The sequence below is a fragment of the Tiliqua scincoides genome, chromosome 4, assembly GCF_035046505.1.
Source record: "Tiliqua scincoides isolate rTilSci1 chromosome 4, rTilSci1.hap2, whole genome shotgun sequence".
Lineage (NCBI taxonomy): Eukaryota > Metazoa > Chordata > Lepidosauria > Squamata > Scincidae > Tiliqua > Tiliqua scincoides.
In genome coordinates, this window is record NC_089824.1 from 201784608 (window position 1) to 201799869 (window position 15262).

The window sequence follows — 15262 nt, forward strand, 5'->3', positions numbered from 1 at the left end:
TGTTCCAATAAAGACATTCCCCCTTTTTAAATTCAGATTCCAAGTTTTGAAAAATCAGGTTTGTTGAGAAATGAAGATTAAAAAAAAATACAAAAACAAAAGCTGAACTCGGTGGCAGTGAAGAAACAGGCAGGTCAGTGCAATTTTTGGAATAGCCACCAGCAGGGATGACATTTGGGATCCGGCTCTACAGGAGGACAAAGCTTCCATCAAGGCTGATCCGTCAGTTTAGGGCTCAGTAGCAGGTGCTCTCTAGAACAGAATAGGGAGATGGCTTCTGTCATGCCATTTCCAAATGATAAATTGATGCATTTGGGCCCTGGGAGTTCTCCATTAAAATTCCAGCTGCAGAGCCATCAAGATGAGGTTCTCCCACCCTCTCTTGCATGGTCTTTGTGACATCAGGTATGTTCGTTCACCTGAACACTAGATGACCTCTTGCTTTGTGATGGTGGGTTGAGGGATCGAGCTGGGCTGTTTGGCTACAGTTGCAATGGCCCCAGGAAGCAGTTTGTATTGTTCAGCTCCTGAGCCAGCAGGTGGAGAAGGCTGCGGAGTTTCAGGAGTAGCTGTGGGGAGAAAGGCCAGGTTACAAAATGAATGGTTGGGCAGACTCGGTCAAATCAAGGGCAATTCCACACAGCAGACTTCAGTTGGTCTGGGTTTTCATATTGGTCAGCTAAGCTTTGCCAGCCAGAATGCACACAGGACAGGACTCAATGGTTGTTGCTGGCAAAACCCAATCTTTATCTCTTGAGCACTTTTGTAAAAGAGGTAAATAATTTGATGTAGCACTTGTCAGCGGTATAGTGCCTCTGACTCACTACCAACACCAGACATGTCACGTGTCTCATACTGGTACAGTACTTGTAATTTGGGAAAAAAGTTCTCTTCTTTTTTTTTTTGGGGGGGGGGGGTTATTCAAAGGGAATTACATATTGCAACACATAAGCATTCATCTCTAGCCCTTTTGAAAGGGAAGAAAGGCCACACTTTTTCCTCTGTGGTACTTTCCCACCGATCTTTGAGCCCTTCTCTTGCGCAGTGTGTGTTCACCTTCCCTAGTAAAATACCCAGAGTACATTACAACAACAGTAATGCATGATCAGGCTTCCCCTTGCCTCCACTCTATTTCTACAGGTAAATGCCATTGCTCCTAAGAAAAGCAGAGCAATATTGACTGGGAGATGTATCTACACCTCCAGCAAAAGGATCATCTGTACACTGCCTTATTCACTCTGGGTCAGACTAGATGCAACATTAAATATCTTTTCATCTTTGTTTTCTTTAACAGAAGGCTCCAACTGGGACTACAGCACACAATGTTTCCCTGGTAAAAATCAGCCCCACCTCACTCCAAAACTGTTATTGACACCTACAGCTCTTTCCTTCCTGGGGCAGACAGGAAAGTTTCAGGGAAAGGGGTAGTTTTCATCAGGACCATGGGTCAAATTAAGAGTTAAGACCTGTAATGGAAGATCAGAAGATCATCAGGTGGATGATGTGGTGTTGACAGCGATTCCATGTTTTGACAGCTGTTTGACAGCTCTGGGAAGAACAGTGCTGGCTCCACAGCTGTAATCAATCAAGGCCAATGGAGACTCTGGTGAACACCTGAGCTTCATTTGACCTTGATGGGACTTTGAATGGACATGGACTGAAGAGATGGCTCACCTGATCTTAATTTGAACTTAATAGGACATACAAGGATAAAAGGCAGCTTCAGAAGGAGCAAAGCTACCTGACCCAGAGAGAACCTGACCAGACCAAAGGCTACCCTGACCCAGAGGGAGACACGACCTGACCCAGAGGGAACCAGACCAAGAGGGCTACCTGATCCAGACCTATGGGAGATGAGGACTGCCAGGACTCTGCTGGAGGACACAGAAGAGAGGACTGCCAGGACCCTGCTGGAGGAGGGATTCTGCTGCAGAAGATTGAATTGGGAAGACTGGACTGTGCTTTGGAGATTAGACTGTGGACTTGGACTGGAGGCTTTGGACCTTTACCCACTGAGTTAAGTGGAGTTTTGGGGAGGGAAAGCCTCTGGACAAGAGGACTTGCAGGGAGTGTCTGTGTTGGTAGCAATAAATTCTTGTTAATTGCTCAACTGATAAGGAGTTCTGCATTTCTTTGCACACCACAGCTGTTGTTTCTAGAGAAAAGGAGGGTGTTAATTAGCCAAAAAGTGGGCATTAGAAGGGAGTTGGAATATTTGGAAGGGGCAAGACTCCTTTTCCGTCTAGCCAGCTAAGACACCCACTCCAGCTGTTTTAAAAAAATGGTCTGGAAAGATGGTGACATGCTGGTGACATGTTGACATCATGTCTAGTTTGCCATCAGTTAGCTGTGATTCACAACAAAGACAGCATTTCTTGAGAAGGGATACTCACACAGCTGCCCATTGTGGATCGGAGCAGGCATTGTGTTAGCAACTATGACGTTTGTCCCCAGATTCTCCTGGATAAGGTGAGGATGTAGAGCATGGTGGTGAGCGTGAGGTGCATCGTTTGATGATCCTAAAAGTATTAGATATTAGGTAAAAGTCTAAGTACTGCACAGTACTCAGTGCACAAAAGTGGGGCACAGCTGAACCTTGAAGGCTGAGGAGAAAACACACATGTATATAGATTCTAATGGGCCATAGTCTCATCACCTAGGCGCCACATCCACACACGGCATTGCACAACACATTCAAAACAAACCTGACATTAGTTTAAATGCAATACCATGCTGGAGAGTCCTCCTGTTTGGTTTTTTTTTCTTTTACCTAAAGCAGTTGCTTGAGACCCTGATCCATCTTGGGTTTAACCTACTTCCTTTACACCATTTCCCTACTGAAAATTACCCACTCATCACTTGCTATTCACAACTAGCACTTTGAAAAGCAAACAGCAGCTGGGATGGGGGTGATTTCCAGCAGAAAACATGTAGGAAGAACAGTTTAACCCCTTAACACCTTCTTTCTCATGCATCCAGGGCCATAGCCTGCGGGTAAAGTGGGGTGGGGGAAGGACTACAGGGGACAGGATTAAAGGAAACAAGGGGCAGGAAGTGGATAACTTAAGTGCATGTGTGCACAGACTCAAGTCTGCTGCTACTACTTCCCTGCTTAAAACTGCAGCATTTCCCAACTGCTTTGCAGTTGTTTGGCAAAGGTTAGGATTACCAGACCCAGTTTTCCAGTAAGCATTTAGTTTTCACCCCAACTGCATTAAGCTATTTCTGCCCAACGTTGCATATATGCAACAGGGATCAAACGTGTACACCTGTGGGTTGGGCAGAAATCGGTTAAATGTACATTCCATCCTGAATGGAATTAGAAAATCTAACTTCACTTTCTCAAAGAGAAAGTGATTTTTAAGCTTCTTAAGTAGATCAATCAGGTTTTCTCAGTCTCCTGTGATGTATCACCTCTCTCTGCAGGCCAGTGATAAAATAATGTAAATAGTGGTTGGCAACCTTCAGTCTCAAAAGACTATGGTATAAGCCTACAGTATTCCCAGGCAGTCTCCCATCCAAGTACTAACCAGGCCCAACCCTGCTTAGCTTTTAAGATCAGACAAGATTGGGCAAGAGCAGGATAACAGTTGCTGCCTCATATTAGATAAGAACCTATCTACTGTATAATGATCAGAAACCTTAGCCTACGTCAGAGGACTGGCTCAAATATAGTATCACTCTGAATCCAAAGCCAGGGTCTTCTCAATCTCTCCAGCTGTTTTGTCCATAGTAAAACTCAAGCCAGTGCACATGGATTCCCAGGTGGTCTCTCATCTAGTCACAGAACCCAAACCTACTTAGCTACAGCAAGGAGGCTGCATGATGCACCTTCAGCCAATAGCTGCACATAGCCCTAGGAACAGTTATTTCCTCCTCCTCTGTCTGAAACAAAGTTGCTGTATCCTGCATTTGCCTCTCAAGCCACCATCTAGTCTTACAGTCCAATAGCAGTCAAGCCTTTTGAAGAGCTGCAGCGTCAATGCTTACCTCCCAACAGCATCTCCTGCAGAAGGTTGTCAATCTTGGCCATCCCAAAGAGCTTGACGAACTGGATCTGCTCAATCATCTGCCAGGTTATACTCTGGAGGGTGGGCAGGAGGAGGAGCAGCTCCCCAAAACGTCCCCGTGAATCATACTGCCGGTCATTGATGTAGTCCTCCAGGCTGACCTGTACTTGGTACCGCATCCTTTTGATCTTGGTGGGATCACTCAGGCCTTTAGCATCTGAAGTAAACAGCAAGAATATGGACATTTCTCAAGGGGGGGATGGGTGAGAGAGAGAGAGAGAGACTGGTTCTAGAGACCATCCAAATTAGTCTGTTCCATCCAGTAATCAAGCTCCCCTTGGCACAATGCAATGAGCCCTGGACTCATTCTCCTCTTTCTACATTAGCACAGGCTTGATATGAGCTTTGGGCTATGTTGGAACTAGTAGAGGACCCCTGCACCAAACTGAATGGAGGGGTCTTAGCTTGGTGGCAAAGTACATTCTTTGCCTGCGGAAAGTCCTGGGTTCAGGCATTGACATAGGCGGGTAGATCTGGGAAAGACCCCTGTCTCACTCTGGGGAGTCAGTATCAACAGTTTTATGGCCCAAGGGTCTAAACAGCTTTATATGAAACCGGATGACAGAATACAACAAAAAAGGGACAAGCTACACATTACAATACAATGGCAGCTGACCCTTTAAGAGCTTTGTTTCCAGGGGAAAAAAAAATAGCACAGGAAGGCAATCTGAAACAGAACTATGGCAGGTGGGTCAGGAGTCTTTAGTTGAAGCCCCCTGCCATGATTCTGTGTTGCACACACCCCTGGACACTATTTATTGCAATAAAAAACTGAAGCCTTTTTACTACTATTAATAGTGCATGGAAGGAATGCATGATCCAGGTTGGAACCACAGTAGAGGGTTAGTATTAAATCCCTAGTCTCCTGCCATGGTTTCTTTCCACATTGCTATTCCCAATGTGTTTATTTTTTTTTAAAAAAACAAAAAGACCAGTTCACATATTTATCATTATTTATCATTAGCTTGCCATAGTAGATGTGCTGAAGAAAAAATGTTGTCAACTGTAGCCTTACCACAAGTTGTGGTGCAGTAAAAGAGCATCTAGCCTCCTCAGTCATCTTTCTCTTTCATCTTGTTTGTTAGAATGGAGCTAAGGCGCTATAATGGCTAGAAGACTGAGCTATGAACCAAGATATTCTTGGTCCAAATTCTTCCTCTGCCATGAAGTCACATAGACAAGTAATAAGTTTCAGCATCCCAACAGGCAGAAAATATTGCCATATAATAAGGAAAATAAGGTAAAGATTACTGAAAGAAAGGCTACAATCCTATACACACTTACATGGGAGTACATTCCATTGAACTCAATGGGGCTTACTTCTGAGCAGATATGCATAGGAGCGTTCTCTAAGTAATGCACCCCATAGTGCATACAAATGCTAAGAATGTTATCATCATCATTACTAGGGAAATTTGGATGACAAGGAATGAAAAGTGCCCCATAACTGCCTAACCAGGAGACCTTGCTTCACTGCTGCTGCCAGTTTCACAGCAGCAAACCACTGTTAGCCAACTGGTGGCAATCACCACGCCCCCCTCCCCAAACCCCTAGGAACATCACTATTGGATGACACAGGGAACTTCTGGGAAATTAAAATGTTAGCTATCAGCTGCCCAGAGGGGGTACCACAGGTATATACTACCCCCAGAAAATCTCCAAAATCCTCCACACATGTTGTACATTCACTGCCTTCATAAAGGGCAGTGAAAGGGGGCGGGAATTTGGATTCAGTGTTAAATTGTCTTGAGGTGCAATGGGCCTTTTGAGCTTTGTCTTTGCTTGCTCACAGCAGTACCAATGAATCAGTGAGGAGATTTAATCTTCCATAAAAGCTGGTTTTAGTTTTGGACTCCCTTTTCCAGTTACTGAAAACCTGTGTCTACCTGGATCAAAGAAGACGATGGCTTTCAAGCAAGCGTACTCATTATCGTCAATCTGTAGCTCCTGGAAAGTCAACACCAGCTCATCCAAGATTCGTACAGCCACCCGGCTGATCTCCAGCAACTCTGGGCAGTTACGGGGAATTATGTGGTCATTTCCTACAGGAAAATGGTTTTATTGAAAACAAAATTGGACACCATCACTATCTGCTTGAAGTATTGCAAGATGTTACCCATCACTATAATTCAACATAAAAATAAGTGGCAATGGAAACTCACTGAGTTACAGTTGAAGGATTTTCTTTTTCTTATTGTATAATTATTTTATTGTTCTTTAAAGAACAATCAGAAATAGCGTATGATTATTCCTATTCCTCCCCAGCTGAAACACGGCAGCAGATTAAAATGTACAGTTTTAAATGGCTTCAGCTTTTTACAAAAGCACTTTCTATAGAACTGCTTCACTGTTATCTCCCAGGAATACTCAAGAGTAAACTTTTTATAGCTTGGCTCTTAAGCATCTTCATAGAGTCATGTCATTTATTTGACTTTCAAAATATTTCCCATCAGCTTTTCTGGCCTATAAATGGCCCTTGAGCCAGCCACCTTGAGCAAATGTTTGACTTCCAAAACCAACCACAAAGCATGTTAAAAGGCTGGACTTCAAGACAAAAATTTGTCTTGGTTTTCAGCAAACAGGATGAAGGCTTGCCAGTCCTACTATCTTAAAAACCCCACTGCTAGCGTTCTGTGTAGCGTGGTAGGTATTAAAAAATACTTTTAAAAATTTGTAGCTCAAACTGGAGACAAATGATAGGCCTGGCTAATCTACACATGCAGCAGAGTGGAAATGAGGTGGGAGAATCAGCTGTACGATTTCAGACTGCCATCCCTTTGAGTTCAAGAAAAACCAATACACTTCTTTGCACATAGAAAATCAGCAAAGTGGGGAGCAGGCTAGGCTATAAAGCTGGGGTAGTCAAACCACAGCTTATGAGCACATGTGGCTCTTTGACATATAATGTGCAGCTTTCCAAATGATATGATGGCTGAACTCCTTTTTGCAACACAATATAAAAGGTAAATAAAAAACGTTCAAGGTTCTTAATTATTTACTGGGTAGAAACTGAAATTAAAATTAACTGAAATTACTGTGTGTGTGTTTCTTTCAGAGAGTCAAAGGCAGTTTGAAAAAGAAATCATTGCTCGTGTAATGCACATATCTCCCATTTTTAACACAGGCAACAAGATTTCCTGGGGTATTTTATTGTTTTCAAACTCTATTTAAGCAGAGCTGATAATGAGACAAATGGGAAGCAATGCCTTTCTCAGCCTGCATTCAGCTCCCTAAAAACTCTTGTTTATGTCCAACCTCATAAGAACATAAGAACAGCCCCACTGGATCAGGCCATAGGCCCATCTAGTCCAGCTTCCTGTATCTCACAGCGGCCCACCAAATGCCCCAGGGAGCACACCAGATAACAAGAGACCTGCAACCTGGTGCCCTCCCTTGCATCTGGCATTCTGACATAGCCCATTTCTAAAATCAGGAGGTTGCACATACACATCATGGCTTGTACCCCATAATGGATTTTTCCTCCAGAAACGTGTCCAATCCCCTTTTAAAGGCATCCAGGCCAGACACCATCACCACCTCCTGTGGCAAGGAGTTCCACAGACCAACCATTTTTGAATGCTTGCTCAAAAAACTGTAGAGACGGGTAGTGCAATGGTCAATCTTAAAATGTATAAGTTCTTCCTGGTTCCCCCCAAATCACATCTCTATTGCCATGCCCCATTGCTCCTCACTGTCTTTTGCCCTCCCTTCTCCCTCCGCATTCTCTTTCACCCCCTCTTCCTTCATGCTCTCCCCTTTTGCACCTGGTGGCCTGCCTTGATTTCTCCCTAAGCCCATTGCCCTTGCTGCTGACCACCAACCTGACCTCAGGTCTGCCAATCTCCCCTGCCAAAATACCCAAAGCCTTTTTTACTTCTTTGTTCACCTGTTGCCACTGCTTTTGTCCTCCTCCTTAGTTTTATTCCTTTCTTCCATTTCAAAAGGCAGAGAGGGTGGGGAAAGGAAGTTGGAAGAAGAACTGCTGTAGCCCATCCGTCTCCACTTCCTCTCTACATTTTGAAACGATAGGATAGTGTAGGAGGACGCAATGCAGAGTAACAATACTCTGCCTGATCCCACTCTGATCCCAATGATACTCTGCATCACCCCACTTGTATTGGACATGGTAGAGTGGTGTTCTTCCCCTCCCCCCACTAAACCCCTGGAGGGATAAACTCACAAAGTGACTAGACAAATTACAATGTCTCTTTGCTTTCAAATCCCTGCACGCAAAACTTTGCAAACTCTGTTTTTGTCGGTTTATGAGAGAAGGCAGAATCACCCTCGTGTAGCAGCAAGATGCAACTTACCTAGCAGCAAGATGTCTTTGAAAACCATAGACCGTTTAGCTGCTCCCAATAAGAGGTGCTCCCCTGCATGGGCCCGTAGCAAAGCCACCTGGAAGTTAAAGGTTTAGCATTACTTGGAATCCGGCCATCATCCATTCTCACGACATGACCGGATGGATGGATGATCCATGAATGGATGATGGCCGGATCCCAAAGGATCTCCTCTATGGAGAACTCGTGCAGGTAAAGCGCCCTACAGGTAGAACACAGCTGCGATACAAGGACATCTGCAAGAGGGATCTGAAGGCCTTAGGAGTGGACCTCAACAAGTGGGAAACCCTGGCCTCTGAGCGGCCCGCTTGGTGGCAAGCTGTGCAGCATGGCCTCTTCCAGTTTGAAGAGACACTTGGCCAACAGACTGAGGCAAAGAGGCAAAGAAGGAAGGCCCGTAGCCAGGGAGACAGACCAGGGACAGACTGCACTTGCTCCCAGTGTGGAAGGGATTGTCACTCCCGAATCGGCCTTTTCAGCCACACTAGACGCTGTTCCAGAACCACCATCCAGAGCGTGATACCATAGTCTTTCGAGACTGAAGGTTGCCAACTAGTATTACTTGACTAACAACAGAAGCAGGTAAGCCAGAGATATATGCTGAACTCAAGGAAGAAGTGTTCAGAGAGAGCACTTTGCCCTACTACCTCCTGTGAAAATCACAGCATTGGAAGTACTATGATAGCACTTTGAAGCCTAACCTAGCTCATGGAAAACTTTACACTTAGATTAGGAGAGGAGCCGTAGCTCAGTAGTACATACTTTACATGCAGAGGGTCCCAGTTTCAGTTCCTGACATAGAGCTAAGAAAGATCTCTGTCTTAAGAGCTGATGGAGGCAATGCAGACAATGCTAAACTCGATGGACCAGTAGTATAAGGAAACATCACGTGGTCTTGATTATTTCTTATGGCACCCTCCATCCCTTTACATGCACAGCTGTGCCCACAGAAGGGGATTAGCAGATATCTCATTGAAGCCTCCTTCCCCTCCCCAGCTGGCCTGTGGATATGATTTGCCACTGCTTGCAACAAAAACAGGTCAGCACCTTTTGTCAGCGGGCATATGGGAGGTGCTCACTCTCCTTGTGCTGGTAACTAACATAATACACCAGATTTTAAGGATAGGAGAAAAGTCAATGCCAATGTTACTCAATGTCATTGCCTGATGTTTCACCAAACATCTGTGAAAGCTAATACAATAACAACATGACTGTTTCCCTCAGTGCCAGGATATACTGGGACTAGAGTTTCAAGGATAGGAGGATGGGAATTTGGATAGCAAAGGAACAACTGGATGTGTATACCAGAGGTGTATGCATACGCCAATTGGGAAGAGGGAAGGAGAGAAGAAGGTTCCACCAAACATAGTGCAGATTCCCTCCAGTAGACCCCAGTAGTATACATCCATGGGGATGTTTGAACAAGCAAGAAAAAAAGACACTGACCCTCCTACTAGGCTACTGTGGAACAGCAACATCAGGTCTCTTTGGGGAGTCATATGGTCACACAGAAAGGCTACATGGTGTTCTACCTGTCACATCCTTGCCCTATGGTAATCAATTTATCTGGTGATGTGGAATCTGAGGTGTTTAAAAAACAAAAACTCTGCTTGCCCTGCTGTTAATTATTGCATTGTGTCACTTTATACCCTTCAGTGACTCTCAAGAATGTTCTGAATCTCCTGTCCCACTCTGTTTTAAAAATGCTGTAGAAACAAAGGTTAACATGGAGACACAGTGTGATATGGATGCTTCTTAATGTCCGACCAGGACGTCAGCTGTGGCAAACAACCTCTAAACATTAACTGAAGGATTTGGGAAAGGGTGTCTTTATAGGGATGGGCCAATTTGTATGTCCTGAACAAACAACCAGAAGGAGATATATCTCATGAGCAAAGCACTGAACAGAAGGAAGACATCTGAACCAGAGTTTCAGAGCTCTGATTCAAGGCAAAGAGAGAAAAATTTGATAGAGCAAAGTTCTAATTTAAATATATTATGATTCTAAAAACCCAGATTTTTCAATGAAGGGGCCACATAAAAACCATTCTGTAAAACTGAACCATATAAATATAAATGCAGGCACTTCCTATAGCAGGGATGTAACTGCAAAGAGGCATTGTTTAAAACAGGGGTATCAAACATAAGACAAGTGGGCCAAATGCAGCCCCCACAAGCAATTTATTTGCCTCCCGTAATAATTGGGCTCTCTCATATCTTGAAGATATGAACAAGATTTGCACATTTTCTCTTCTGTCATTTGCAGCTAATAAGTTCCTAGGTGAGAAAAAGCGGATTATTTTTGGCTATCATCTGCTTAATTATATCACTTCTGGCCCTCAGCAGGCACCATGAATGCTAACTTCGGCCCTCTTAATTTGACAAACCTGGATTAAAAACAGCTCTTATTAGCAGAAGAAGAGCAACTGTTTCTAACCACCCAAGCATAGCACCTTTTCCAGCAGCTGTTTCTTGGTACAGGTATGCCCTGGTATCCATGGGGGAAAGCCCATGGTTAACTGAAACTGCAGATACCAAGGAATTCCCCCCCATCCTTCAGAAGTGAGGGAACTCCTGAGGGGTTTTCCCCGGGCCTCCTAATGCCTTATGAGGCATTAAAAACATCACTTTCGGTTTTACGAAAAAAATGGAAGTTACTTTTTTTTACTGTAAGGCTCAATCTGAGCCCAATAGAGGCCACGGATGGACATTTTAATTTATGGCAAGGAGATCATAATGCACATTAACAGTGCCACAATGGGCTGGCACAACTCTTAGAAACGGAAAAAGGAATGCACATTTTTCTGAAAATCAAGGGTTAATTTTAGCTGAAAGCAATAAATAAATCAACAAAATAAAAAGGAAAAAGATCTTACTTGATCATCCAAAGGAAGCTCACAGAAGGCTGGGATGTACTTGGCCCACTCAACCAGCACCAACAACTGCTGTTTCATGGATTCGCACACATCCACAATATTTGCAATTTTTTTCCCTGTGATATCTCCACTGATCACAGAAATCGGAGATGATATCTATAAGAGTGGGAGAAAAGTTTCACATGCTATTGCTTAAAGAGGAGCATTTGGTTTTTGTTATAACTATTTGGGTTATACTATTTGAGTTTTTTCCTCAAACAATATGTTGTTGGAATTCCAGAGTGAAACTCATTTTACCCTAGAACAGCACTTTCCAATCAGTGGTATGGGAGATGGTGTCTCCTTTAACTGGCAGACACTCTCTTCCAACAGGGGGCAGACAAGGGTTTTTCTTCAGCCCTACATGGAGATGGCAGGGAATGAACCCAGGATCTTCTACAAGATCTGCAACTAAGCTATAACCCCATTCCCACATGGTCGCACAACCCTCATAAGGATCCACACAACATACTTATGAATCACAAACTAGAAATCCAGTCAAAAGGGAAGACACTGTTCTAAAGAGATATTTTAGAGAATGGTGTGTGAAAATGGCTTTCAATTAACAGATATGTTGAGAAAAAAGGAGGTGGAAAGAAATGAAAGTGATGCAGAATCGCTGGGCTCAGGTATTCTCACCAATAATGGGTACAGATTCTTTCACTAAGTTCCAGACAAGAAAGAAATACCTGCTGTGAAAGGACTTCTGCTTGAAGTAAAACATTAATAGAAGGCAAGCTGCTGTCTTCATAGCTGGATCTTCGGGTACTGATTCGATCACGTTCATTCTGTACAGCTGCAAGGGGGAAAAGCCCAAAAACAAAACCTCAGAAACCCTAATGAAACAAAAAACTTTCATAGGTTCACACAGTGCATTCTAAATTTACAGATCATAAAAGAGCAGTAGAAGCATTATGAAGATGATGTTTTGACTACCCAATTCCAGAGAAGAATAAGAGTAAACAAAATATATGTATGAAACATTAAAATAAAATCATATTTTATGCTCCTAGTCAAAGGACATTTTTGTGGAAGTATGTTCAGTTAAAATTAATGGGAATGGAAGACCAATGAGAATCAACATCAACTGAGCTACTTTGAAGAGAACTGGTAACAGCTTGGTTTCTTTTCCAACTCAATCCAATTTTTAGGAATTACCCAACCTCAACCCATCCACTCATTCTAGATTCCTCAGGCCTCTTCTCATCCTTTCAAACAAATGAATTCATCTGGAGAAGCAGCAGTGACTGAGTTTTGACAATGATAAGACAGGAGAGCTGATATATATCCGAGCCTGTTTCTAGGGTTTCCTGGCAAGCTTTGCAGACATCTCTAGAATCAGCCCAAATTAAATACAGCTAGGATTAGAGTGCAAAACTCATATGTGCACACCTGAAATTCAGTGACCATAGATCAGGTGATAGCCAGCATGTGCAAATGAGGCATTACTACAAATAACACTGTAATAGCCCCTGATTTCAACTTAATCACACTGAGCATGCTTCAGCAAAAATTAATTATATTTAAGTTTGTCTATAAATGATGCTGAATTGTAGTCATTATTACCTTAATCCCCACTGATTTCAATGGGACATACAGCTCAATCCTATTTATTCAGGAGATTCCAACAATTTCAATTTCTGGATTCCACACTCCTTTTCAACAGAGATGCTCTCTTATTTGGTGGGAAGCACAATCCTAAGCCTGTCTACTCAAAAGTAAGTCCCATTATAATCAATGGAACTTATGTCCAGGACAGTGTGGATAGGATTGCAGCCTAAGTGTTCTGAGAGATGAAGTGATGTACATGCAGGCTCAAGTTCAGGCTTCAACAGGTTTCTTCTCTACTTGCATTTTCTATGCAGGTTTCTAGATTGACTTTCAGGCGTGCCACTTAAAAGGCTTTTGAGCCTCACTGTTATGACTGGTATGCATGTGTGAAAGACAGAAGTGCAATTCTAAATGTGCTTGCATGGTGTTCTTAATTGATGGACAGCCTGAAAGCTGGACCTGAATCACATTATAACCTTTTGTTCACATTATAACCTTTTGATGTTTTTTGTGCCACCTGGTGAACAGTTGTGTTCTAGCTAAAGCACATTTTTAGTCCTCCAGCCACCATTTGTTCCATCCAATTATACACATTTGGGAATGGTTTTTATATACATTTGGGAAACAGATAGAACTGTGAAACTGACAAGGCTTTCTCCCTGACCATGTCAGTTTCACTGCTGAGCAGAGGGATGGGGGAATAGTGAAGGAAACAGTGATAGACACATTTTTTAAAGATTAATTTATTCTACATTGACTAAAATTGTACTTTCTTTTGTTTGTCCTGAATTAACTGTCCATCAAGTTAATTGAGTGGCCCCAAGTCTCCCTAAACGGGAGAGGGGAAACTTATCTATTTCTTCAACATACATAATTTTATAAACTATATCAGGCCCCTACATAGTTGTAGTTTTCTGAAACTCCATAGTCCCAAGCATTTTAACTTTTCCATGTAGGGAAAATACGCCAATCTCTTGAACATGTTGGTTACCCTTTTCTCCACTTCCAGTATTTCCCGCTAGGACACGTAATTCATGTGACCACTTCTAACTACCTGGGAGGTGATTCAGGTTGTTAAGTCATACATGTTCCTGAACTATCAGCTATAACTGGAAGCATATCAATCCTTTCTACGGCTAATCATAAGAATATCTCTGTAAAACAATATTTGATTGTTACTCATATAGCTGTGGCTCTCCAGATTTATTTTCTAATCGTATCATTCAGTTTAGATAACAGAGTTATAATGATCTGAACCGAAATCAAACTCTGCAGTCAGCGTCTGTTAATAGGAACACTCAAGGTTACACCATTTGTTATCAGGATCCCCTGAGCACAGTCACAAATGATGTATCTAAATGTTTACTCAGTATTTAGCTGGTCATGCACATAATGTAACTTCTATTGAATATTAACAGACAAATATAAGATGATCAGGCCTGGGAGAGGATTCCTCTATCCTTCAGGCCACCGGGCAGCTCAGGATTGGGCTGTAAGGACCCAATCCTATCCAACTTTCCAGCACCAGTGCAACTGCAATGCAGCCCCAAGGTGAGGAAACGAATGTTCCCATACCTTGAGGAGGTCTCTGTGACTGCCTCCCCACCAAAGGATGTAATGCACGCCACATTGGCACCAGCACTGGAAAACTGGATAGGATTAGGCCATTAGGCTGCAATCCTATGTGCATTTTCCTGGGAGTAAGCCCCACTGAATTCAATGCAACTTACTTCTCAGTAGACATGCACAGAATTGTGCTGCCAGGCCTGCCCAAGTGAAATATGGCATTCTATTCTATACTAGAATATACAAAGATATTAACATGCAGACTGCCCTTTAAAGACCAGGTTAATTCTGATTGGCAGCACAATTAATTGGAGGTGGCAAGGGCTGAACTTAGGACTTTCTGTACATAAAGTATGTGCTGTAGCATGGGGCTCTCATTCCTCCCATAATGCTCTCTTTCAGGAAAAGAAGAAATAAACTCCCCCTTCCTCCATGGAAGAACAGCAGCAGCAATAACAACAGAAGTTTACACAGGGAAAGGGAGGACAAGAGGGAAGATCAGAAGATGTGCAACAGGACTAATGTCAGGAGTAGGAGGTTTTGATGGACAATGGATAAACTTACAATTCTACTTAAAGACAAGTCACTAAAAACTTTTATGGACAATTGCAACCCATTCATGGACTTCCTGCGCATCGAGGGGAAAATGGGCCAAATAACCTATAGATTTGATGAGTAGATAGGGGAGTTAACTTTTATATTTTTCTTCTTTTTCTTTTTGTGTGGAAAATGTACTCTTTAATAAGTGTAGTCTGTTTAAGATTTGATAATTATTTTTTTGTATGATTTCGTAGTAGAACAAAGAAATGTAGTTTGAGAC

General features: G+C 42.8%; 1 protein-coding gene across 3 annotated transcripts in view; it reads right to left on the reverse strand.

The window, feature by feature from the left end:
* Positions 1 to 426: 426 nt before the first annotated feature.
* The window catches only part of HNF4A (hepatocyte nuclear factor 4 alpha), a 32539-nt gene continuing 17703 nt past the window's right edge, over positions 427 to 15262 (reverse strand). For 2 of the 3 annotated variants that reach the window (XM_066623655.1, XM_066623656.1), the window contains 7 exons: positions 12015 to 12121; positions 11287 to 11442; positions 8381 to 8468; positions 5957 to 6112; positions 3991 to 4227; positions 2394 to 2519; positions 427 to 569 (listed from right to left, as the gene is read on the reverse strand). In XM_066623655.1, coding sequence (XP_066479752.1) covers positions 427 to 569; positions 2394 to 2519; positions 3991 to 4227; positions 5957 to 6112; positions 8381 to 8468; positions 11287 to 11442; positions 12015 to 12121 — 1013 coding nt within the window. Of the gene's footprint in view, positions 573 to 2366; positions 2520 to 3990; positions 4228 to 5956; positions 6113 to 8380; positions 8469 to 11286; positions 11443 to 12014; positions 12122 to 15262 lie in introns of all 3 variants that reach the window. The other variant, XM_066623654.1, reaches the window with a different exon arrangement.